The sequence below is a fragment of the Quercus lobata genome, chromosome 2 (assembly GCF_001633185.2).
Source record: "Quercus lobata isolate SW786 chromosome 2, ValleyOak3.0 Primary Assembly, whole genome shotgun sequence".
NCBI classification, from domain to species: Eukaryota; Viridiplantae; Streptophyta; class Magnoliopsida; order Fagales; family Fagaceae; genus Quercus; species Quercus lobata.
In genome coordinates this window covers 66,335,353-66,359,604 of record NC_044905.1, presented here as the reverse complement: position 1 = coordinate 66,359,604, position 24,252 = coordinate 66,335,353, and the positions used below count along the sequence as shown (strand labels likewise).

The following is a 24,252-nucleotide window of genomic DNA, read 5'->3' as shown; positions in this document are numbered from 1 at the left end:
GAGTTTTCATCATGGCCCTACTTGGCTAAACTTTTATACTTGGTCGAAGGAAACTGAAGCCTAGGAATCAATAAAACTGTGAGATCTAATTTGTTTTTATTGTTCAATTTATACTTTGAATATCGGATGTTCTTTTGTGCCTATTTTCATGATTGTCTTGTTTAATTACTAAGAGGCCTACTAGTTTATTATTCGTTGCAATCTACTGCTAGGTTAGATATCAAATCCATAATTGTTTGATCTCTCTAACTTGTGAAGCAACCAAGATTTAATGATTTGCTGCGTCAGAAATTATTATATCTTAGGAAGAATGCTCGACTAAATTAAATGCAACCGCTTGTGTTTGTATTGTTTAGTTTCATCGATCTCTCTAATTCTTAAGGGTGCTACTAGATTAAACCTTTAGCGTTTATCTTAGGTTGTTTAGTTGTTAGGGTTTATTAGATCGTTTGTTTTCTAATTAACTACGACTAAGGAGAGATAGAAAAATTGTTCCGATGGTGAATATTCAAAGTGTGAATTGATATATACTTGCATCAATGATCAGTTGTAAAATTCTGATGGTGGATGTTGACTTAGACCAAGGTTTGTTTTTTTGATTAATTTCGATACTTTAATTTGAATTGTTCCTTAGTTTTTTTTTTTTTTTCATTATACTCCACCCCCCTCCTTGTTCACGTAGCATAAAACTAGGCTAGATACTCTCCATGGGAATGATCCTTACTTGCACTACTACATATATTTTTAGGAGTATAGGTTTTATTTTTGGTTGCCTGCGACAGCACACCATAAATATATATACATACAGAACAATTATGCTTTAAAGCATAATTAATAACTTCCACATTTTAAGAAAAAAAGATAGCTTGGCCCTTAGAAACAGAAGAGGGGAAGCCCAGCCCATGGGAAGAAGAGGATAAGTCTTAGGCCTTAGGTAAAAAATGAGAAAGATGAAGGAAGTTTAGGCTAGTGACATAAGGAAGGAGTGACACCCGAGAAAGCCTAAAGGGGCAAGTAGGAGCTGGGCTGGAATTGCACACAATTTGCCAACCTTAGGGAGCGAATCCTCAAGAAAAGGCTGGCAAAGGGGAATCATGACGTGGACAGCTCAGAATAGCATACTCATGAAAAAAGGTGGCATGAAGAGTGAAGGAGGTCCTGTTGAAATCATCTACCTACGGTCTAGAAGAAAGTGATGAGGACAGATGGTGGTTTCGGGACCAACACCTAATGAAGGAACCTAGGAGCTCGGGCAGAGCAGAGAAAATGAACCAAGAAGGAAGGTGGCCAGGAGCCTTTCTAGCTACACCATCAGCAAGAAGGAATCTATCCCATTTGGGGGAAAGAAACAAGTTACGAGAAGTCAACATCAAAACCTTAGAACTTTGAGTTGTCCTTTTAAGGTCTTGGGGAAAGAATAAGAAGCCTTGACCTTGGAGAAGAATTTGGACTTACTTAGAAATGATCTCCCATAGGAGGAAAGTCGGCAAGTGGGCTTTTGGCTGCTAGTCCCTAAGAAAGTGAAGTAAGAGAACAAAGAAGAAAGGATCAGCCATCAATGTTTCAGACATAACATTGGTTTTGGTACCCAGAGCACAAGGGGAATGGATTGTTAACATGGAAGAACCCTAAAAAGGGCACTATTAAAAGGGGGAAGCCCTAGCCAAAGGGGGCATTCAACAAGAAGCATTCAAGATACAAGAAAAGAATACCTGAAAGAGAGTGGAGAATCTAAAATAGAGTGAAGAGTAAAGGCATTGTGAAGGATCCTAGAGTGAATGTTGGAGGATACACTTGGATTAAAAGGGATTCAAACTTCACAAGTCTTGGAAGCCTAAAAAGAGTTATCTAAGTATGTGATTTTTGAACTTTATCGAGCTTTGTGACATATCCCAACAAAGCAAGACCTAATGTACTCAAATAAATAATATAATAGAGCATAATCTCACTCTATTTAAGGATCTCTGACATTCTATTTGCACTTCTTTTATTTTATTTGCCATTCCTTGGATATTCACTCAACCAATATAAATATGTATATCTATATGTATATTTGTGTTATGGAATTCATGTCTTGTACACAAATTGGCTCGTAAAGCAGCCCAACAAGGTCACAGTGAGTCAAGCCCAGTCCAACTAACAATCAAACACCCATCTTTGGAGGTACAGGATCCTTCCTCAACATTGGGCCTAGGTACCATCCAAAACAGGAACCCACAAAACTTTAGTTCTCCTCTTTTATCCCATTTCTCTTTTTTTCTAAGAGCCTTATAACATAATTGGCATCTCCCTATTCACAAAGTGCTTGAGGAGTTTTGGGGGAAAAATGTTCGAGATGCGGGTTTAGCAAAATATTGTAACTATTTCAAAAAAAAAAAAAAAAATCCTTTCTCATATATATATATATATATATATATATATATATACACACACATACACTTTAGTTGCTAACCTATGCAATGCATGAGAATAGCTACTAACCTATGCAATGCACGAGAATAGCTACTGAATGAGTTTTAGGGGAAAAAAAAAAACCATTATTTTTTAGTTGTAGTAAGAAAAAGTGCATGAAATTAAAAAGAAAATGATATTGAAAAAAAAAAATAGCACAAAATTTTATTAACTAGGCAAAAGAAAGCAATGTTTTTTATTTATTAGTTTTTATTGGGAAGGAATAAGAGGTAGAATGTTGTGTCTCTAGTTTAATCTGTGTTGTATATATAGGTATATATAACATAGGTTGAAATATATATCTATGCCAAAATATGCCAATTGAAAGGTTATAACCTTTCAAATTTAATATACCAAAAGGTATCTATCAAAAGGTCATAACCCTTCATATTGGATATAACAAAAGGTGTTTATTAACAGAAAAAGTGTCTGGTGAATGAAAATGTGCTTATTGGCTGAAGATGTGCTTATTGAATGAAAATGTGCCTATTAACTAAAAATGCGTCTATTGAATAAAAATGTGCCTATTAATAAAAAAAGATGCTTATTAAGTGAAAATGTATCTATTAATTGAAAATGTGCCTATTGAAAAATAAAAAGACACAAATGTTCAATTTTTAAAATTTATATGTGGCATTAACTTATGTAACCATGTGGCACGATAAGAAGTGGTCAATGAAAATTCAAACATTTTCCTTTTATACTCTCTCTCTTTATATATATATATATATATATATATATACACATAGTTATATATATAAAGGGATTTTTGTAAATATAACTTTGGATTTGAATTTGAGCCTATAAGTCATGTAAAAATTAAGGGGATTTCCTTGAGACGTTTATTTGAGCTTATCAAGCTTGGGAATGAGGGAGTACTATATAAAGACTAACTACATTATGGTTTACCTTACAAATACAAACTGATAGTTTTCTATTAGAAACTGGTAGTAGAAATAGAAATAGCTATCGTTAGAAGCTTAGATAACACATGAACAATATAAATCCCCACAATATTATATTCCAAGAATTAGTAGTTTCCTTTTATATGAAGAAGTTAGTTGTTGTTACAGATGCTAATGGCCCATACAAATATTTATGTAAGGCTTTCTTTTTGCATCTTTTTTTTTTTTTTTTTAAACCAAAGTGAAAAAAAAAAAAATATATATATATATATATATATATATATATATGATCTAAAAAATATGGTCGATACCCAATATCACCAACCATAGCAATACAAAGAGAAGTATGGTTGCTAATTCGAGAATTTTATTTTATCCATTAGAAATTGATAGTAAAATAGAAACATCTATCATCAGAAGTTTAGATAACACATTAACAACATAAATCCCTACAATATTTTAATTCTGTAAAGCTTATATATATATATATATATATATATATCAAATAATAAGGAACACAACATCTACGGAATTGGATTGTTATCTACTATTACGTACTAAATTTAGGCAGGATAGAGAGAAGGAAAAGAGAAGTTTCACTAAGTAGCAAGACAGTTTTTAGCAAATATACATACCGAATAAAACTTCAAAAGATAATTGAGAACGGAAAGAGCAGTGACGCAACTTTGCCTCCAATCCGAAGCCCTTCAAAACCATGAAGTTCATAAACAAAATTATATATATATATATATATATATATTTTATTTATTTATTTATTTATTTATCTATTTACTTATTTTGGTTGAAGGTATAATCAAGCTCATGCAATTCATTTAAAAGAAATGATATTAAAACAAATGAGTAATCGCCCTAAAGATTACATTTGTATATTCATAGTCTTCATGTTTAGATAAACTTTCACTTAAATCAGGGATGGTTCCAGGATTTTAAGCTAGCAGGGGCTGGAATATAAAGGAAAAAAAAAGTCAAATAGGCATCCATATAGTATTAAAAAATTATAAATACTCAAAATTGTTGTTTCTAAATACATTAAGATGAAATCATTTACCAACAAAGACAAAGACAAAGACAAAAACAAAATAATTTTTTTTTTTAATACTAAGGGTCTGTTTGAATTGAACTTATTTTTGCTGAAACTAAAAAATGAAATTGAAAACACTGTAGCGAAATAATTTTTAAATGTGTGAATAATGCCGTGGAATGCCATGGAACCCATTTTTAATGAAAAAGTGGCTGAAAAGTGGAATTTGTGGGACCTGTGAACAGTGCACCCATGCACTGTTCACGGTTGACTTGATCAAATAATGCGGCTGGAACAAAAAAGAAAAAAAAGAAAGAAAAGAACGAAACGTGATTTTCCAAACACAGACGCGCAAAACGCCGAATCCAAACGGGTACTAAGTTGGCTAGGTTTATTTTATTTTTTATTTTTTTGTTGAAGTTAGAGCATTCACAGAGGTGGTGCTAAATGTTTTAGCTTTCAGCACCTCAAAAAGCCACTTTATTTATTTTACCACCTCACTTTGCAATACAACCAATATCAAATGTTCTATTTTTTTTTATCACTTCATTTAAAATAATATAAACAACTCATTAAAATAACAAAGGAAGCGAGAGAATTTAAATTTTAAATTGAAGGAAGAGATATAATCTTAATAAAATATTGTATTTTATTTTTAGCAACTTGTTACAGTCAATTGATATTTATACCAGTTAATTATAGTTGCGAAACATTTAGTTTTAGTTTCTCCAATAACATATGATTTTTTGGTTCTTTGGTGGAAAAATAGTTTTTTTTTTTTTTTTTTTTGCTAAAATACAATCACTATTATGAATGTTTTTATTATTTTTGTTAAGTTTTTGGGTTGGATAGTTGCTATTTGGGTGAGGCTAATTAGACTTATTGAGGAGAAAGAGGCCTAAGGTTTTGAAAGAGGGGCCCAACTACAAAATATATAATAACTATAAATTAAAAAAAAAATAATAATTGTACCCATGGGGGCCTAGGCACCCTTGGGCCCCCACCTAGGTCCATCCCTAACTTAAATTTAGCTAGACCAAAGTGGACATATTAATGTGGTTTAGCAATATTATTGCAATAATAAATGTTATGCTTAAAATTTTAAATATTATAAGTTTGAAATCGATATATATTTTTAATAAATTTGGATTTAGAATAAGTTCTCTCAAATCTTAACCCAAGCCCTATATTTTTCCATTATGTAAGTGCACCAAAACGGACCAAATGCAACGAAGTGAACAGAATGGACCGAAGTGGACTAAGTGGACCAATTAGGACCAAAGTGGATATAATGGACCGAAGTGCACCACTAGGACCGAATAGGACCTAAGTGGACATAATGAGCTAAATGGACTGAAGCTGACTGAAAAGGACCAAAGTGGACAGAATAGACCAAATAGGACCAAAGTGGATTGAATGGGACCAAAGTGGACCAAACAGGACAAAATGGAGCAAATAGGACCTAAGTGGACCAAATAAAGGTGGGTGCTTTAAATCATGTATATATCATGATTCATTATCAGATTGTGAATGGAATGTGAAGTGGTGTACAAACCCCCACACGGGGGGATCTAGATTAATACTATTGTGGTCAAGAGAGTGCAGGAAGAGAGGTTTGAAAGTTGAATGGGGGTGATTATGGAAGAGAAGCCTTGATACAATAGGGTTTGTGGATAGCTTTTAAGAGACCGTCACTTTCTTAGGACCGGATTTAACAAAAAAAAAAAAAAAATGCTGACGTATACATTTGTGTTTAAACCAAATTTGTATTCTTGGCTACCAAAATAATTATGTGAGATTCAATTATATATGTTCCTTGTATCTGAAACACAAGCGCGCGCATACATACACATATATATATATATATATATATATATTTATATTTATATATTTTCCACTGGAAGTTTGACTAATGTCCATTTGAAAACAATATAATACCAACCGCAAAAGTTATCTGATTCAATAGTAGGAAAAAAGTGAAAGAAATTTTAACGGCTAAAGATGTTTGTAGCATATAATTCTTTACATTGGAGGGATAAGTCAATTAATTTTTTTCTTAATAAATATTTTGTAGGATTAGCATGAGAAAATTAATCCTAATGATTCATAACTATAAATAATTCTAGAAAAAAGATATAAATCATGCAAGGACATAGCATAAATCAATAAATAATCGCTATGAACATTCAATAATGCAAGGACATATATAATCGCCATCTTTATTAGGACTTAACAGTGTCCTAAATGTGTAGCTTGATGAGAAGGTCTTCGGTGGTGACTATGAATAATCCAAATTCAATACCAATGGAGATACATGCATAGGCTAGAATCTCTTGTTCGTGAATCGCAAGATAAAAACAAAGTATAAAATCAACAGCAAGAAAATAAAAAGAAAAAAGAAAAAAAGGAAGGCTGTTAGGAAATATGTGATTCACTTGTTAGGAACATATGTCACTATTTTATGTGTAAGGTTGAATTTAATCAACCATCTTGTTGGTTTTACTCCGTGCCAAATTTGCTTGTATTTCAACATTTAGTAACCCTGTATTTAGGTGGGGTTGTTGTAAGGGTAGTGAGTGAGATAGAGTGTTGAAATGCTCAAGAGTGTGCAAGAAAACAGAGACTCGCGACTGGATCTTGCAGGTGACTCGCGGCTTCAAGCCACCAGAAGCAGCACACGTGCCAAGCATGCCAAAAGTTGAAGCGTCATGGTAGCTGGAGCACTACAGGACAAAATAGGACAACTGGTCCTTCTGTTATCTCACGGCTGGATCTCGTGACTCAGTCAAGCCGCGAGGCCAAGCCGTGAGCCAGCCCTGTTTTGAAAATCCTGACTCTTCACATTCCATTCTCACCCCAGTATAAATACCCCTTATAACCACAAAAGAAAGAGAGCTTCCAGAGAGAATTTTGAGAGAGAAACCCTAGAGTAAAACAAGATTGATTCATCCACAATCTTTACATAAGAGACTCTTCAAATTTCTCAACTCTCTTCCTCTCTATTGTTAAACCCTTGAGAGGTCTTTTTACCAAAACCTTTTCTCACCATATCCATTACTGTGAGAGGGCTGTTTGGTGTTCCGGGAAGCAGTTAGGAAGAAACCAATCTACATTGGTTGATGCTATGGTCAAGTAGCGGAATCCGGGAAGTTAGAAAAGAAATAGGTTCGGCGCAACCTCATTGGAGCAAGAAGCTTGGAGGGTTTAGGTACATTGGGTAGATTAGGCTTGGAGGGTCTATTGTTGTTCATATATCTCAACTACATTTTCTAGTGGATTACTTACTGCTTGAAGGACAGCAGAGAGGTTTTACGCCGAGGGCTTCGGTTTCCTCTTCGATAACACATCGTGTGTTGTCCTTGTGTTTGCATCTTCCTTCCCTTTTATCTTTGCCTTTTATTATCTACTGTGGGTTGTGATTTTAATTGGCTTAGATTGTTTACCAATTCTGTTTATAGCTTTTGTTCATTTTCCGCATACTAGTTGTTTGTCATAAAACTTGAATTGGTTATTTTGTAATGGGGGCCTAAACGTTCAAGGGTGTTTTATACACTATTTGAACTTTCATTATGTAATTGGCTTATCCTTTGACAAAACGCACTTTACTTGTATTTTGATAGATTTAGGATGTTTTTATATACTTCAAGAAACCATGTTCTAAGATCAAGTGTTGAAGCCTTCAAGTCTGTCCAAGAAAACAAGCTGAAAGTGCAAAGTTACTAAAACTCGACAGCTAGCATGTGTCGAGGTTTAAGGAAACTGTTCAGCCCGTGTGCTTGACACTTGCTCGACAGCTGCTCGACACCTCCTATCTGTCGAGGTTTAAGAATTTCAGAATTCTAATATGATTTTCTTGGAATCCGTGAATGTGTCTTTGGGCCTTCTTTTCTCCTAACCCTAGACATATAAAAGGATTGTTTTAAAGGCCGTCAAACAGGTCACAAGTTGCACAAGTATTGAGCAAATTCTGTTCAAGCAAATTGCGACCAGAGACAAGGTTCTTGCCCTAGTTTATCTCTTTCTCTTGAAGAAGTTGTTGTGTATGTGCACTGTAGGGTTTTGTGACCAAGCATCTTCTTAATCTTCATTGTGTGGATGAATTGAAGAACTTTGCAACCAACAATCTTCTTAGTTGGTGATTGAAGTCGCGTACTAGGATCCGCGCAATTGGTTAGTCACGTACTTGGGAGCCGTGCATCAAAAGGGAAAACTATCACTACAGAGCAAGTCCAATTGGGTATTGAGGTAAAGGTTCAATTGTAGGTTGGTAAGGTACTTGGGATTCCTTTACTTGTAACCGCTTGTTGTGATAATAGTGGAGTTTTGGGAGTGGTGACCTGAAAATCACCTGGTGGGGTTTTTGCCGTTAGATTTTCCCCATTCGTAAACAAATCACCGTGTTATTTATTTTCCGCTACATAATTAGTTTATTGGTGATTTGTTTGTGCTACCACGCATTTGCATGTTAATTTGATTAATTAATAAACTTGGCTAATTAATCAATTAATTCATCACAAGGGGTCAATACGTTTTTGGCCTATCAAGTGGTATCAGAGCAGACACACTTTGATTAGGTTTTAATTTTTGTTGTGTTGATCCATTGACCCCTGTTTGTCATAGATAGATGACAGTCTTTAATCATACCTCCTTTATTTGATGGCACTAACTATGCATACTGAAAAGTACGCATGAAAGTTTTCTTGCAGTCTTTAGATATGAAAGTGTGGCAAGCTGTTGAGATAAGCTGGACCAAGCCGAAGCGCCAGTCGACTGGGATGATGCCAAGATCAAGGCGGCAAACTTCAACAGCAGAGCATTGAATGCCTTATTCAATGTAGTCACCAATGAGGAGTTCAAGAAGATATCCTCTATTGAAATTGCTAAGGAAGCATGAACCATCCTCCAGACAACCTATGAAGGAACAAATACTGTTAAGGATTCAAAGCTACAGAGGCTCACTACAAGCTTTGAAGAGATTAAGATGGAGGAGGATGAGTCGTTTGATGAGTTCTATGCCAAGCTAAAGGACATAGTGAACTCTGCGTTTAATCTTGGGGAAACCATTCTTGAACCCAAGATTGTGAGAAAGGTGCTCAAATCTCTGCCCAAGAGATTTCATGCCAAGATCACCGCAATTTAGGAATCAAAGGATATTGACAAGATTCCTTTGATAGAACTGGTTGGTAATCTACAAACTATGAGTTAGGGTTATCAAGGATCGGTAAGTCGGGCAAGAATAAGAGTATGGCACTGAAGGCCAAGAGCAATGTGACAAATGAATCTTCAAATGATGAAGACTCTAAGATGAAGTCCTACATCACTAGGCAGTTCAAGAAGTTTATGAAAAATGCCAATGGAAAGGGCTTCGACAAGGATCGTAGGCAATCCAGTTCTTCTCAATTCAAGAGCCAAGACAAAGGGAAGAAGGATGCAAGGGATGGCGGTCAGTACACTATTCCCGCAGGACCTAAGTGCTTTAGGTGTCAAGACTTTGGTAACATGAAACAAGAGTGTCCTACATATCTCAAGAGCATTAGGAAGAGCAAGGCACTTGCTACTACTTTAAGTGACATCGAGCCTGAGGATGATTCCGACAATAAGGAAGACGGAATCTTGAATACCTTCACTACCACTGTTAATCCTACTGATGGGATTGTTGAAGATGTGGTTGAAGAAGAGGAATTGGTAGAATCCAAGTTTGAGAAGATGGATGATCAAGATAACATCCATACAGCCTATGAGAAACTATACAAGCTTTCTGAGAAGCATGTGAAACTGTATAGGCTAACCACCAAGAAGCTCAGTGATGTGGAACTTTACCGTGAGGAGCTTTCCACAAAGTTTGATGAGGCTAATCAGACTATTGGAACACTAAGGTTCGAGAACAATTTCTTGGCTGAGAAGACCAAGAAGCTTGAAGCGGAGCTATTTCAAGTCAGAGCTCAATTAGAGAGGACTTCAAGAGCAAAGCTTGTGAGATGCTCAGTTTTCAAAAATCTGCTTCTGATCGAATAGGTTTAGAGTATGGTTTCTCTTCCTCTATTACTACTTCTACTAATACTACTGTTTTTGTTCCTCCTAGCAATAATGTTGAAATTGAGAACAATGATGTTAAAACTGATTTAGAAAAAACCAAAAGTCTAAACCAAAAGTCTAAACAAAAGAAGCAGCATATCTATCACCATTGTAGAGCTACTGGACATACTCGACCTAATTGCTATAAGTGGTTAGCCACTCAACAGAGCAACAATATGATCTCATCTAGAAACTAGAATAAGTTTCCATTCTCTTTTGCTCATCTTGAAGATCTTCTCAAAGCCCTCATGTTCCTTTCGAACTTGAACGGTTTCAATTCTTTCCCCTCACTATTGGATCAAAGGTTTGCTCAACGGAAAGGTTCTTCCAAAGTGTGGAAGGAAAAAGGTTCAAAGTGATTTAGTCACTTTTTCTCTCTCCCTCTCTTTTTTGTTTATGCATTACTTGTGTGTTTTGCTTTCTTGTTTTTGAGTTAGTCTAGTTTTATGCTATGCCTTGTTTAACATGTTTTTGTTTGTTTGTTTTCAGTTTTGCTTTATTTTGTTTTTCGTAAAAATAATATTTTTTTGAAAAATCAGAAAAATACAAAAGCAATGTGTGTTTTGTGTACATTGGTATCTTTTGTAACTTAGATTAGCATTTCTATGCATAACTAAGCAAGTGAGCTTTGTAACTCGTGTTTGTGATGAGTAAAATTAAGTGATTTCTTGTACTTAACACTCATATCACTCTTTTTGATGGGAAGGACTAAAACATCCTAAGAGAAAGGCATAAATAACCATCTCACCACTGTTACCCGCCAATCATAAAATGACATTTGTATGATTCGACATAGCAAAAGTGCAATGTTAAAAGCTTAACATAATTGGGTATTTCTGTTCTCTCTCTTATATGCCCATGCATGATATACTCAACAAAAGAAAAATATGCAAAGAAAAATCAAAAGCAAAAAAGAATCAAAATATTTTTTATATGATTGCAAGCGTGTCTTCTAGAAGATGGGAGAGTTATAGGATATACCTCAAAGGTGATAGTTCCCATCAAGCAGTTATGATTTTTTGTGAGTTAAATTGATTTTGTCATATCTCAAATCATCATAACATGTAGACATTTATGCAATCTTGTGATGTTTTCACGCACTACACACAAAATTCTTTGCTACTTTTGATACATGTGCAGGTACAATGTGATTTTGCTATCGCAAGAAATACATGTGTTAATGTGCGTGTGTGTTTTGGTTCTAAATGCTTGGCATTTTTCTTGTTGAGAGATGATTTTGAAAGTTTAAAATGTCGTTTGGATCTTTGCTTGAGTAGCTTGCTTGACTGCATTCATTTTTATGTTTTTTTTTCTTCTTTGAAAAACTGTTTTTGCACATCTTTATAGCTTCTTGATAGCTCTCGATAGCTAGCAATCCATCGAGATATTTGGTCCTCCTTTCTCAACAAAAGTTAACGCAATCTCGATCCATCGAAGCTTTCTTGAACTTGTCTCGATAACTTCTCGATAGATTCTCGTTAGCTATTCGATCCATCAACGTTCTTTGGCTATCGATAGATTCTTGATAGCACCTCGACAGATTTATCTGTTCAAAATTAGTGCCCAACAGATTCTCGATAGCTCTCGTTCCATCGAGGTTCATTTTTCTGTATATAGTTTTTGCGCGATTTTTTTTTTGTTTTTTGTTTTTTTTTTTGGGTTCTCTCTCGACAGAAACTGTATTATTTTTCTCCCATACACTTCTCACTTAACCTCTTCATCTTCCCTGCTTGATTTTTGGCCTAAACCTTGCTTCTTTTCACTGGTAAGATTTCATTATCTCTCTTTCTTCATGCATTTCATACTTTTATACCTAGGTTTTTGGGTTTTTGAACATTTTTGGGGTTTCTCAAAACTGATGAGGTTTTTGTGAAATTTTTTGGGTTGGGTTATGTTTAAATGATCCTATATGCTCATGCATTGCATCACATTTGCATTTTCACCATGTTTCATGCATTTAGATGCATTTTTTATATGTTGAAATCTTGTGTGCTGTTAGGTTGGATTGGGCTGAGCCCATGATGCTTATATTGTTGCATGTCACATGTTCATGCATTTTTCATGCATATGTACCTCTCTTTTCTTCTTTTTGATATTTGTTATTGATTGGTACTTTTCTGCGTGTCTCTTTCTCTCGGATAGTTTGCGCATGGCACCCAAGCGCAAGTCTGCTCTGTCCCAAAACCCCCTTCATTCTGGGGCATCTTCTTCCTCTGATCCTACTCCTCTTCACGTACAGTTTCATGATGAGAAGGCCCGTCAGGACTTCTTGGAGAACTTTTCTAGACATGGTATTCATTCAGAATGCCAGGTCATTCTTTATGACTTCTCCGATACTGATCTACCCACTATCATTCACAGTAGGGGTTGGGAGTCCTTTTGTGATATTCCGCTCAGTTGTCCCTTCGTGATCATACATAAGTTTTACTCAAATATGCACAGATTTGATTCTTCTCTGCCTCGTTTTATTACTTTTGTTCGAGGTACACGTATAGTAGTTACTTTGGAGCTTATCTTCGATGTGCTACACATTCTGCAGGTGGAGTTTCCTGACTACCCCGATTGTCCTCATCTGCGGACTGTGTCCAAAGACGAACTCTCGTCTCTCTTTTGTAAGACACCTTCTTCATGGGGTGATCGTCAAAACAATCCATGCTTGGACTTTGCAAAAGGTCTGAGGTTTCTTAATATGGTGATGACATTTGTTCTTTATCTCTTGTCTCACTATAACTCCATCACCGAGCCTCGTGCTCGATTTTTGCTTTCCCTCATTGAAGACCTTACTATAGACTTCCCTTCTCACTTCATTCTCTCCATTATGGATGTCTATAGAGATATTGCGACCCATGATAAGCTTATTTTCCCTTCGGCTATCACGAGGATCATTCACCACTCCTCCGTCTCCTTTCCTGAGTCCACTTATTTCTCCTTCATGGGTGCCTTGAGCGTAGTGTCTGTTAGTAGGACGAAGCCCAGCTTCGACCGAAGCGGCCACGGACCGAGATGGCAACTCCTCCAGCCTCTTCTACTCCTATTGGATGGCCATTGAAATAAAGTTTTCTAAACTTTGTATATTTTGTAGCTTAGATGAGCATCTCTATGTACAACTAAGCAAGTGAGCTTTGTGGCTCATGTTAGTGATGATTAAGATTAAGTAATCTCTTGTACTTAACACTCATATCACTCTTTTTGACGGGAAGGACTAGAAAATCCTAAGAGAAAGGCATAAATAACCATCTCACCACTATTGCCCACCAATCATGAATGACATTTGTGTGTTTCGGCATAGCAAAATTAGAATGTCAATGCTTAACATAATTGGGTATTTCTTTTCTATCTCTTATATGCCCATGCATGATTTTCTTAAAAGAAAAATATGCAAAGAAAAATAAAAGAAAAAAAAAACAAAATGCTTTATATATAAATTGCAAGCGTGTATGCTAGGAGATGTGGGAGTTATAGGATATACCTCGAACGTGATAGTCCCCATTAAACAGTTATGATTGTATGTGAGTTAAATGATTTTCTCATATCTCAAATCGTCATAACTAGTTGACACTTATGCAATCTTGCGATGTTTTTCACACATAACACGCAATATTCTATGCTACTCTTGATACATGTGCAGGTACAATGTGATTTGGCCATCACAAGGTTTACATGTGTTAATGTATGCTCACTAAACTGTCTTGACTTGTTTTTGAAATATAAAATTGGTTAGACTTGTTTAGTGTGTTTGTGTGTGTTTTTGGGATCTATGTGCTTAAAATTGTTGTAGAGAGATGATTTTGAGGGTTTATAATGTTGATTGGATCCTTGATTGAGTTGCATGCTTGATTGCATTTATATCTGTATTTTTCCCTTCTTGAAAAACTGTTTTTAAGTAATCTTGACAGCTTCTCGACACCTCCTCGACACCTGGCTATCTATCGAGCTTTTCAACTTCTTTTTATCATAATCTTGATAGCTAGGTGGATCAATCGACAAACTTTCTAAAACCTCGATAGCTTCTCGACAGTTGGTGGATTGATCAAGATTCTTTATTATCTATTCTGTTGAAATGTTCCTCGATAGATCCACGACAGCTGCATCTATTGAAGCCTTTTATGCTTGACACCTCTATCTATCGAGATTTACTGAACTCCTATAAAATCATTCAGCGCGATTTGTTTGTCATTTTGCTCGATATCTCTCTCAATCTATCCGTCCTTTCACCTCCCAAACCTCTCTCACTCACTCCAAATTTCTTCCTCAAGGTTTCTTCAAGCTTTTTCAAGATTTTCTTCACTTGGTGAGCTTCGAATCTCTCATATTCATGCATTTCATGTTTTAAAACCTAGAATTTGGGGTTTTTCAAAATTGTTGAGTTTTTGTTGAAATTTTGGGATGGGTTTTAAAGAATTGATCTTAAAAACCTCATGCATTGCATCATTTGAGCATTATAATAGTATTATCTTGCATTTAGATGTGTTTAAATTGATTGTATGCTGGTAGGATTGGATTGGGCTAAGCCTATGATGCTTTTTATATTGCATGTCACATGTTCATGCATTTCCCATGCATACATACTCTCTTTTCAATATACTTGCTATATTTGAATTGTTTTGGGAATTTTCTGACTGTCTCTCTCTCTCCCTCTCCTTCTGATTGTGTTAGTCTGTGTCTATAGCACCTAAACGCATGTCTACTCCGTCTCAAAACCCTCTTCGTTTTGGGGCATCCACTTCGTCTGATCCTACTCCTTCATCAGTTCGGTTCCATGATGAGAATGCTCGAAAGGCTTTCTCGGAGAACTTTTCTTGACGAGGCATTCATTCTGAATGCCAAGTCATCCTAGCAGACTTCGCTGACACTGATCTACCCGATGTCATTCATAGTCGGGGTTAGGAGTCATTGTGTGACATCCCAGTCACATGTCCATCTGTGCTGATCCAGGAGTTTTACTCCAACATGCATGGATTTGATCTTTCAGTACCTCATTTTATCACTCGCGTTCGAGGTACGCACATTGCTGTCACACCACAGATTGTTGCGGATATGCTCCATATCCCTAGGGTAGAGTTTCCTGACTACCCTAGTTGTCAGCGTTTGAGGACTGTGTCCAAAGATGAGCTCAAATCTACTTTATGTGAGCGCCTTTCTGAGTGGGGTGAGCACCAGTTCACTTACTGTTCGGGCTTTGCAAAAGGCCATCAGTTTTTGAACATGGTCATGACATTTGTTTTTCACTCTCTTTCTCACTATAACTCTATCACAAAGCCTCGTGCTTGATTTTTATTGTCCCTTCTTAAGCATCTTACTATAGGGATTCGGCGTCTCGATTTTTGAACATGGTCATGACATTTATTCTTTCTATCATAGATGTCCATAGGGATTCGGCGTCTCGTGATAAGCTCATCTTTCCTTTCGCTATCACGAGGATCTTATGCCACTTTTCTGTTCCCTTTCCAGTGTCCGACCACTTTTCCTATATGTGTGCCATAGATGCCGCTAGTCAAGGCAGTTTGGGTCAGCGGCTCCTCCCTCCCATCCGACTCCATATCGATCTGCTCCATCCACATCCACTCCTTCCTCTTTTATGGGCGATGTGACTCTCAGAGACATCATGACATAGCTTCAGCGCACGGATGCTCACCTTTATACACTCTCTACTGAGCTGTATCAGGTGAACATGGTGGTAAAATGCCTAAGATTCACTAGAAAATAGTGAATCAAAGAGGGTTTTTTTACAAAACATCCTCAAGTCAAATTTTATTTGATTAAGACATTTTCTAGTCTTGATCATTGAGTTCTAAGTTTGCTAACTCATTTTTGAATTGGTTGTCACTAGATTGATTGAGGGGAATAGTCAAAATCAAGCTCTAGAGAGTTTTGTGTTGAGGTAAAGTTTCTAACTGTGGCTTTTTATTTTATGCATGTTTTTATGTAAGTTTTGGGTTAATAATATGTTTGTTTAGTCTAGGTTTACCTTGTGTTTATGTTTTAAGCATGTTAGGTTGTTAGATTTTTGTTTTCTGAATTTCTATTCTACATTTTTTTGGGTTCTATGTTCTTGGTGTGTATGCATATGCCTGGTTTATGCATGCGCACGCATACTCATGATATGCATATGCATACAACTGGGCTGCGTACGCATGCTCTATGTATGCACTAGCATATCTCTGCCCAGAAACCCTAATCATTTTCTACCTGTTTTCCTTTTGTTTTATTCACATGTTCTAGCCTCTATTTAACCTATTTTTCTTGTCCTTGAGTCTTTGTTTCTCTATTTTGTCTTGTCTTGTTTGTTTTATCTCTTTTATGTCTATTAGGTTTTTGATTTGTTTGTCTATTAGGTACCATGAACATGCATATGAATATGAACATGCATTGATGCATAGGTAATGTGATGCAGTGAGGTAAGTCATGCACTCAAATGAACATGCATTGGTTGGAATATGAGCTTGATATGTCTAAATCATATGAACACCTTCTCATTCCCATACCTAAACTCCAGACACATGCTCTGGTAAAAGATTATTCCTTCCACAAAGGGTGCTATATTTATGATTCCTAGACCTAATCTAGGTTGCAACTCCATTTACACCCTCCGTCATGGTCCACACCAGGCCAAGCCATACTTCCCAATCGCGAGGATGAAACCACATCGTGGGTGCTTGTGCCCACATGGGGTGTTTGAATTTTACACTTTAAAGTTTCAAAATTTGGGAGTATAAAATCTCAACACTCCCAAACTTTAGAAGGTAAAATCCAAATTCTGAAACGTTAGAGTGTAAAATCTAAATACCCCAAACTTTAGGGGGTAAATTTCAAATTTTGAAATTTTAGGATAAAATCTAATCACCCCCAAACTTTAGTGGTGTAATTTGTAATTTACCCTTATTATTATTATTATTATTATTATTATTATAGTTTTTGACTTATTTATTATTTTTATTAGTGTTATAATTATTTATTATCATTATTAATAATTTCTTATCAATAGTAATAAATTCTTTATTTTCATCATCATGAAGCACAAAATAATTATTCAAAAAATTTAAATACATACCAATAATTTAAGTTTAAATTGTAATAATTAAAAAAAACAAATTACTTATATCATATTAGGAAATTAGTAATTACACATTCATTTACCATTATCAATTATAAATTTATAACTATATAAGCAAATTTGAATATAAGATACAATAAAATAACTTAATATAAAAAATAAAAATAAAGTATAAGTTGTTTTTAATATATAACAAACGGTAGGGGATTTTTTTTTAATACAAAATAAAAATTCTTCTAGCCTAATCAATATATATATATATATATATATATATATATATATGAGACATTACAAGATAGGAAGCCTTTATTATTCTTAAGAAAGACATTTTTTTAGATTCTCCTCTTAAAATTATGACATATGCCTATATAACTAAAAAATACATTTCTATCTCATGAGAAAAAAACCCGATGACAGAATTTTAAAAGAAGAACCTAAGAAACAACACATAAGTATTGTACCTTAAGTCTTGACCTTACAAATATTTAAAAACCTCAAATGTGTGTTGCAATTTAAAAATATTGCAGCAACTTCATCCCCATGTGAACTAAGGGTAAAATTGGGATTTCGAAATAAATCTAAAGGAATCTTTGGGATAATATACAGAATTATTGAACTAGTACAACAGCTCCCCTCAATTTCTTATTGCTTTTTTGTTGCGCTTTTGTGTTGGACCTCAGTTGGTCCGATACCCAAACATGCTTTTTGGGACAAAAAGCACTTTCCAGAACCTTGCCAAACACAATCATGTGGCGTTTTCTAAATGCTAATGTTAATTTTGGCTCAAATCGGGGAATAGAATGAGTACGTAGATTGGTTTGAGATAGAGTTGTGTCTTACTAAAATTTTATGGAAAACAACTCTATCTCATACAAAGTTAAATAAGAGAAGTTAAGCATGCTACCAAATATAGAAAAATTAGATAACTTTCTAAAAATACTTAATGGAGAATGACACATTTTCCATAAATTGTTAATGTTAAAACAATATATGTGAAAATAGTTTTTTGCATTGTCTTAAGTTTGGTAGTAAAAGAAGAATTATCTCTTAACTTCACTTATTTAATTTGATGAGAGATGAAGTTGTTGAAAATTAAAATTTTAATAAAAAAAACAATTTTATTTCACTCCAAGTGCGTTTAGTTTAGCATTTTGGGCCCAGAAAGCACGTTAGCCAACTCAAAGAAGGTGAAATTGTGTGTTTGGTATTAGACACGCATTTCAACCTCCAAATTGTAATTTCCTACATTTTCGCATATCACCTATTGAGTTGCAATTGCAAAACGCAACAATTGCTTCAGCTGAAACTAAATAGTAAATACTACCATGGGAAAAGTTTTCACTTCCTCTAAAACTACCCTCAGTTTGTAATGTAAAATCCAACTTTATTATTATTATTATTATTATTAACAACGTAAAACCAGAAGTATAAAATAAATTCCTTTTATATATATATATATATATATATATATGTGTGTGTGGGGTAATTTATATATCAAACTGCCACTTTTATAAGTACTAACTAAACACTTAGTTTTTTTTAAAAAAAACTTTTTGACAGTTTTACCAAATATTCTTCTTCTTTTTTTAAAGCCTAATTTCATATCGTACTTTTTAAAATCACCACTTTTTCAAAAAATACAATTTCATAAAACTAAACCAAACTCACCTAAATAAAAGAAGTCAAAAATAGTTTTCCAACTCATTTTAAGAATGGATTCTCAAAAAAATAAATAAATAAATAAATAAATAAATAAATAAATCATTTAAAGAATGTTATTAAATATAGGAAATTTAATAGTTTTCTATAAATAAAAAAATAAAATAAAATAAAAATTTTTGGAAAAATATTCATTTTCTAAAAATTTTTAATGTTAAAACAAACGAATCATGTAAAATGCATTAAATCCCTTTTATGCTTTATCTACCGTATGTAACCATCGTGGGTAGGAGGCAGTACTATATTAATACCAACACATTCTAGTTTTCCCATCACAAATACAGACTTACACATGACTTAAAATGGCTAAGAATCTATTGTATCTTTCAAAAGCTTCCCTTCTTCTCTTAATTCAACTTCTCGTGATTCAATCAGGAAGCTTTATAAATGCCGGTCAGATCCCAGAATTTTCCAATTCCTTCAAAGATCTAGAGGGATCCTACAAGGGTCTGAGGGTGCTAGGCTTACATGAAGCCAAGCTCTACCTCAACAAGTTCGGATACTTAAACTACAAAGATTCAAACAAAATTGAAGACGATGAGTTTGACGAGGACTTGGAGGTCGCCATCAAAACATACCAGACTTTTTTTGATTTGAAGGTTACTGGAAAGCTTGATGCTGACACCATCAAACAAATGTCAATTCCGCGTTGTGGAGTAGCTGATAGTATCAATAATGGTAGTCTAATTCATCCACAGTTTTCATTTACTGCTGGTAAGCCAAAATGGCCATATAATGAGCGTCACCTCTTATACGCTATTCAATCCGGTGTTGCTACACCTGATTTGGATTTGGCCGACATAAAGGAAGCTTGCTCGTATGCTTTCGGAGAGTGGGAGAAACCCTTTGATTTCACATTTGAATTCACAGAAGAAGTTGGAGATGCTGACATTGTTTTAGGATTCTTCCACGGTGATCACGGGGACGGTCATCCTTTTGATGGGATTAGTGGCATTTTAGCTCATGCGTATCCTCCAACAAATGGCAGGATGCATTTTGATGCAGATGAGTTTTGGAGTAACAGTCTTAACTTAAAACCATATGAAACGGACCTGAAGGGCGTTACACTTCATGAGATAGGGCACATTCTTGGACTTAGTCATAGTAAGCTTAAAAAAGCCATTATGTATCCCTATTTTGACATAGGAGAAAATAAGAGGGGTTTGAGTTCAGATGATGAGAAAGGTTTACTTGTTTTATATACTAGTGGATAACAATATCGGCCAGTTAGGAAGTAGAGCCAACTATTATATGGAGAAAGTTTAGTTACAAAGTTAGCTGTATCTTAAAACTACAACTTTATTTAATAAAATAAACATTATTACACATTTTAAAAATCTAACCATTAATTAAATTACATGTTCTTTACACTTTTAATACACAAATCAAATTTTGTGTTAGTCGGATATTATTTACTATATGATCTATAAGTTTATATTTTATGCATAATTTTAAACTAAAAGAACTTGCAATTAAAAAAATTTATTGATAACATAGCTATTGATCATTAATTTTCTAGAAATTTTGCAAGTATGGAAGACATAAGAAGAAGATGTAATCTAATGATGGATTTGTCAAAATCTCCTGCAATAAAAAGATATTTAAGTAAGGTTATAACCTTAAACTACAAACAATTTTGTAACTAAACTTTATCTCTATTATATATAGTTTTTAACCTGAAACTATAAGTAAAGTTGCAATATGTAATGTGGCTACATTTATTGTTGGGGATATTACACAAAGTAATGATGGAAGAACAATGTCAATACAAAATAGATAACTTGGAGGCACAAAATCGTTATCCTTAAATAATATTTGCTCCCACACTCTTGTTGCTAAAGGGTTACCACAAACTTATCCTCAGAATACAACTAAGTTGTTGAGTTCTACAGATAGCAATTCTGGAGAATGACCATAGAATTTCTCGTGTTTCTCTCTAATTTACTATTCTTGTTATTTTTCAAGTAAACATAAGTCTCTATTTATACCCATAGGGTTATATTTCATCAAAAGGTATGTATAGAGAGTCAAAATATTTCATAACACCGTTCACAAGGCTTAAAACATCTTCAAACATTCTGAACAATTACTAGAAAATTCTGCAGAAAACTTAGTTTTATGTGTTTCGATCGATCAAGAGTTCCTTTCAATCAATCAAATGCTCATTTCGATTTTCAATTGATCGAACAGGAATTGAACAGCAATCGAATCATCCAGAGACTCCTGGACAATTTTCTTCATCATTTCGATCGATTGAGCAAAAGCTTTGACTGATCAAAAATCCTTTAGTTTGAATTTCACTTAAAAAGTTCCAGAACTTGAATTTTCACTTTATGAAACAATACTCTCCAAACTCAAATATCATTATTACAACCTATCCATTTATATACCTATATATACAACATTTATGCATGAATTCACAATGTGCTGTGAAAGGATAAAAAAAAATTAGGGCACATTTACACTGAATGAGAATTATAGCAAGAATTGTAATCTTTATTACTAGAAATAAAATATGTTGTAATGGAATAACTAAACATATTCATAAGTTTGGTTGTGAGTTGTAACACTTTGGCATTGAACCATTTGAGGTGGAATTCCAAAATGCACAGTTGTTTTCCATGTTATCGTTGATTATTTTGCATATTGTCTGTATATTGCCTTTAACTTTTTTTTGAATCCCCAATTTTACCCAAAACTTTAAGTAACATAAAATACAAAAAAGAGATTCATTGGGTGGAGTGGTGGAGTTGGAAGTGGCAGCATAGTTAAGGAGAGCATTGGAGAATGGAGATGGGAGGTTGGATTGGAGTTGTAAAGCCTTAGGAGATTTGTGGGTTTAATTTGGTTGAGGATGTAATGGTAGTATTTATGTGTGAGAGTGAAAGATAATGTCTGTAATTGTAGCATGGAGGAGCTTATTAGGGTGGACTGTTACTTTTGTGTTGGTGGCTTGGTGTTGCAATGCTGCTCTTCTTTTTGGGACAGAGAAAGAGATGTGTGTGGTTATGAGTGGGGGAAAGTAAAGAAAAGGAAACTAATAAGATAAGGAAGAAGCGAACAAATGGAAGACATGCAAAAATAAATAAATAAATGTGGAAGACAAGCACTGATGCAAATAAATTTTGAATTTTAAAATTACAAAACTTAAAAGGAAAAAATATAGGACTACAAACTATTTTACAACTTTTTTGCCACAATTATAATATCGCAGAGTGTGGTGGTAAAGAAAAATTGTGAGTTCCTGTGTAAAGTAGCAGTAACAGCTTTAGGAATCTTTTCTAGGGTGGTACTAAGAGCATTCTTATTAGTATGTATAAAATAGCATAAGGACCAAATTTTTCACAATCAACCACAAAAATCATCCACATCAACTTATGTATTAGGTGAAAATACACTTTTGGTCCCTACATTTTGGGCATAATCTCATTTTGGTTCCTAAATTGATTTTGTGCCTACCTTAGTCTCTAAAAACATAAAATCATTTCCATTTTGGTCCCTGCCGTCATCTCAGTAGCAGAAATTATCTATGTGGCAAACAAAATGCACTATTTGCATAGTAAATGCTGACATGGTTGTTAAAATAATATTTAAAAATGCCACATCAGCATAAAATTAATTTAAAAAAATTAATGTCTCAATTTTAATTTTAATTGAAAAAATAAAATAAAATACAATCTAATTAAAAATAGTAATTAAATTTTTTTTCTTTTTTTCTTTTCATTTTTTTTGGAAGAACAAGGGGTAACATGTTCTTCGGCTTGCCCAGAAAATTAAAATAATCAAGATTTTCTTTTCTTTTCTTGTACTCTTAGCAAATAAACATGCAAAAATTCATACAAAATCCCTATCCTCCACTGAAACCTCCAACAAATCAAACCCATAAACCCAAAAAAAAAAATCATCAAACCCACATGAAAAAACCAAACCCAGAAATTTAGAACAAACCAACACCCACAGGGAAAAACAAACCCAGGTTAGAGAGAGTGATCTGAATGGTTCTTTTCCCCACTCTCTTAGCAACCAAATACAGCAACAAGTAACCCAAAAAAAAAAAAAAAAACTCTCATCTCGTTCAATTTCGTAACCTAAAACCAACCCAAATCCAACCAAACCTCACTGATCCTCAACCAAACCCGATTCGTGACCTACATGCCCTGACCCAACAACGAAGCTCAACATGGTGATGCTGATCCCATGCAATGAGATCATACCTTTGCTGACCGAAGCGATGGAGTAGGTGATGAAGGCGATGCACATACCGATCTACTTCGAGCGCTACAACATGCATGATGACATGAAGAGTGTCCTAAAGGAAGTCATGGACTCGATCAGGAAGAACAAGGTGGGTTTCTAGGTAGATCAAAGAGAGAGTTTTGTTTTATTTGGCCATAGGTGTCTAGGTTTGGAGCTTGGTGTATTTGGCCATGGGTGTCTTAGTTTGGAGCATATCAAAAAGAGAAACAGAGAGTAAGAGAACTCAATGGGCAAAGAGAGATATCTGGGTTAGGTTTGTGGGGTTGGTTTTTTGTTTTTATTATTATTATTTTTATAATAGGTTTTTTTTTTAGTAGTGTAGGTATGATAGGCCTAGTAGTGTGTGTATATATATTGGGCCAGGGGCCCGATCTGAGGACACCTAGTATTCCGAGGACAGGTAAACGTTGTCATGAAAGTCCACATTAGTGAATAAAGAAAGGGGTCTGGTCATGAGGGTTCAAGAAGGTGGTCTGAGGAGGAATGCCTCCTCAACTGAGCAAACTAGAGGTCAGAAGGTGTGGTCTGCCATCTAGAGCAACGTTTTCGGGAGATTCTATTGATAAGGATACATATCACGAAAGCACATGACAAAGGGAAGTTATGAAATATCTAAGAGAAAGCTGCTACCACTACATTGAATGCTCTACAGCTAACTCTCTGGCCGCATTAATGTGGAAGTGATACCTGAACAGTAATTTTTTAGCTTTACAGCTACTCCCAGAGACTTCAAGAAAGTGTAGATGGGA

At 34.7% G+C, this 24,252-nt stretch overlaps 1 protein-coding gene across 1 annotated transcript; it reads left to right on the top strand.

The window, feature by feature from the left end:
• The first annotated feature begins 19,548 nt into the window (after positions 1–19,548).
• On the top strand, positions 19,549–20,460 carry LOC115968637 (metalloendoproteinase 2-MMP-like). The gene has a single exon (XM_031088082.1). It carries the CDS (start codon positions 19,549–19,551, stop codon positions 20,458–20,460), a length of 912 nt encoding a protein of 303 aa, XP_030943942.1.
• Positions 20,461–24,252: the final 3,792 nt, after the last annotated feature.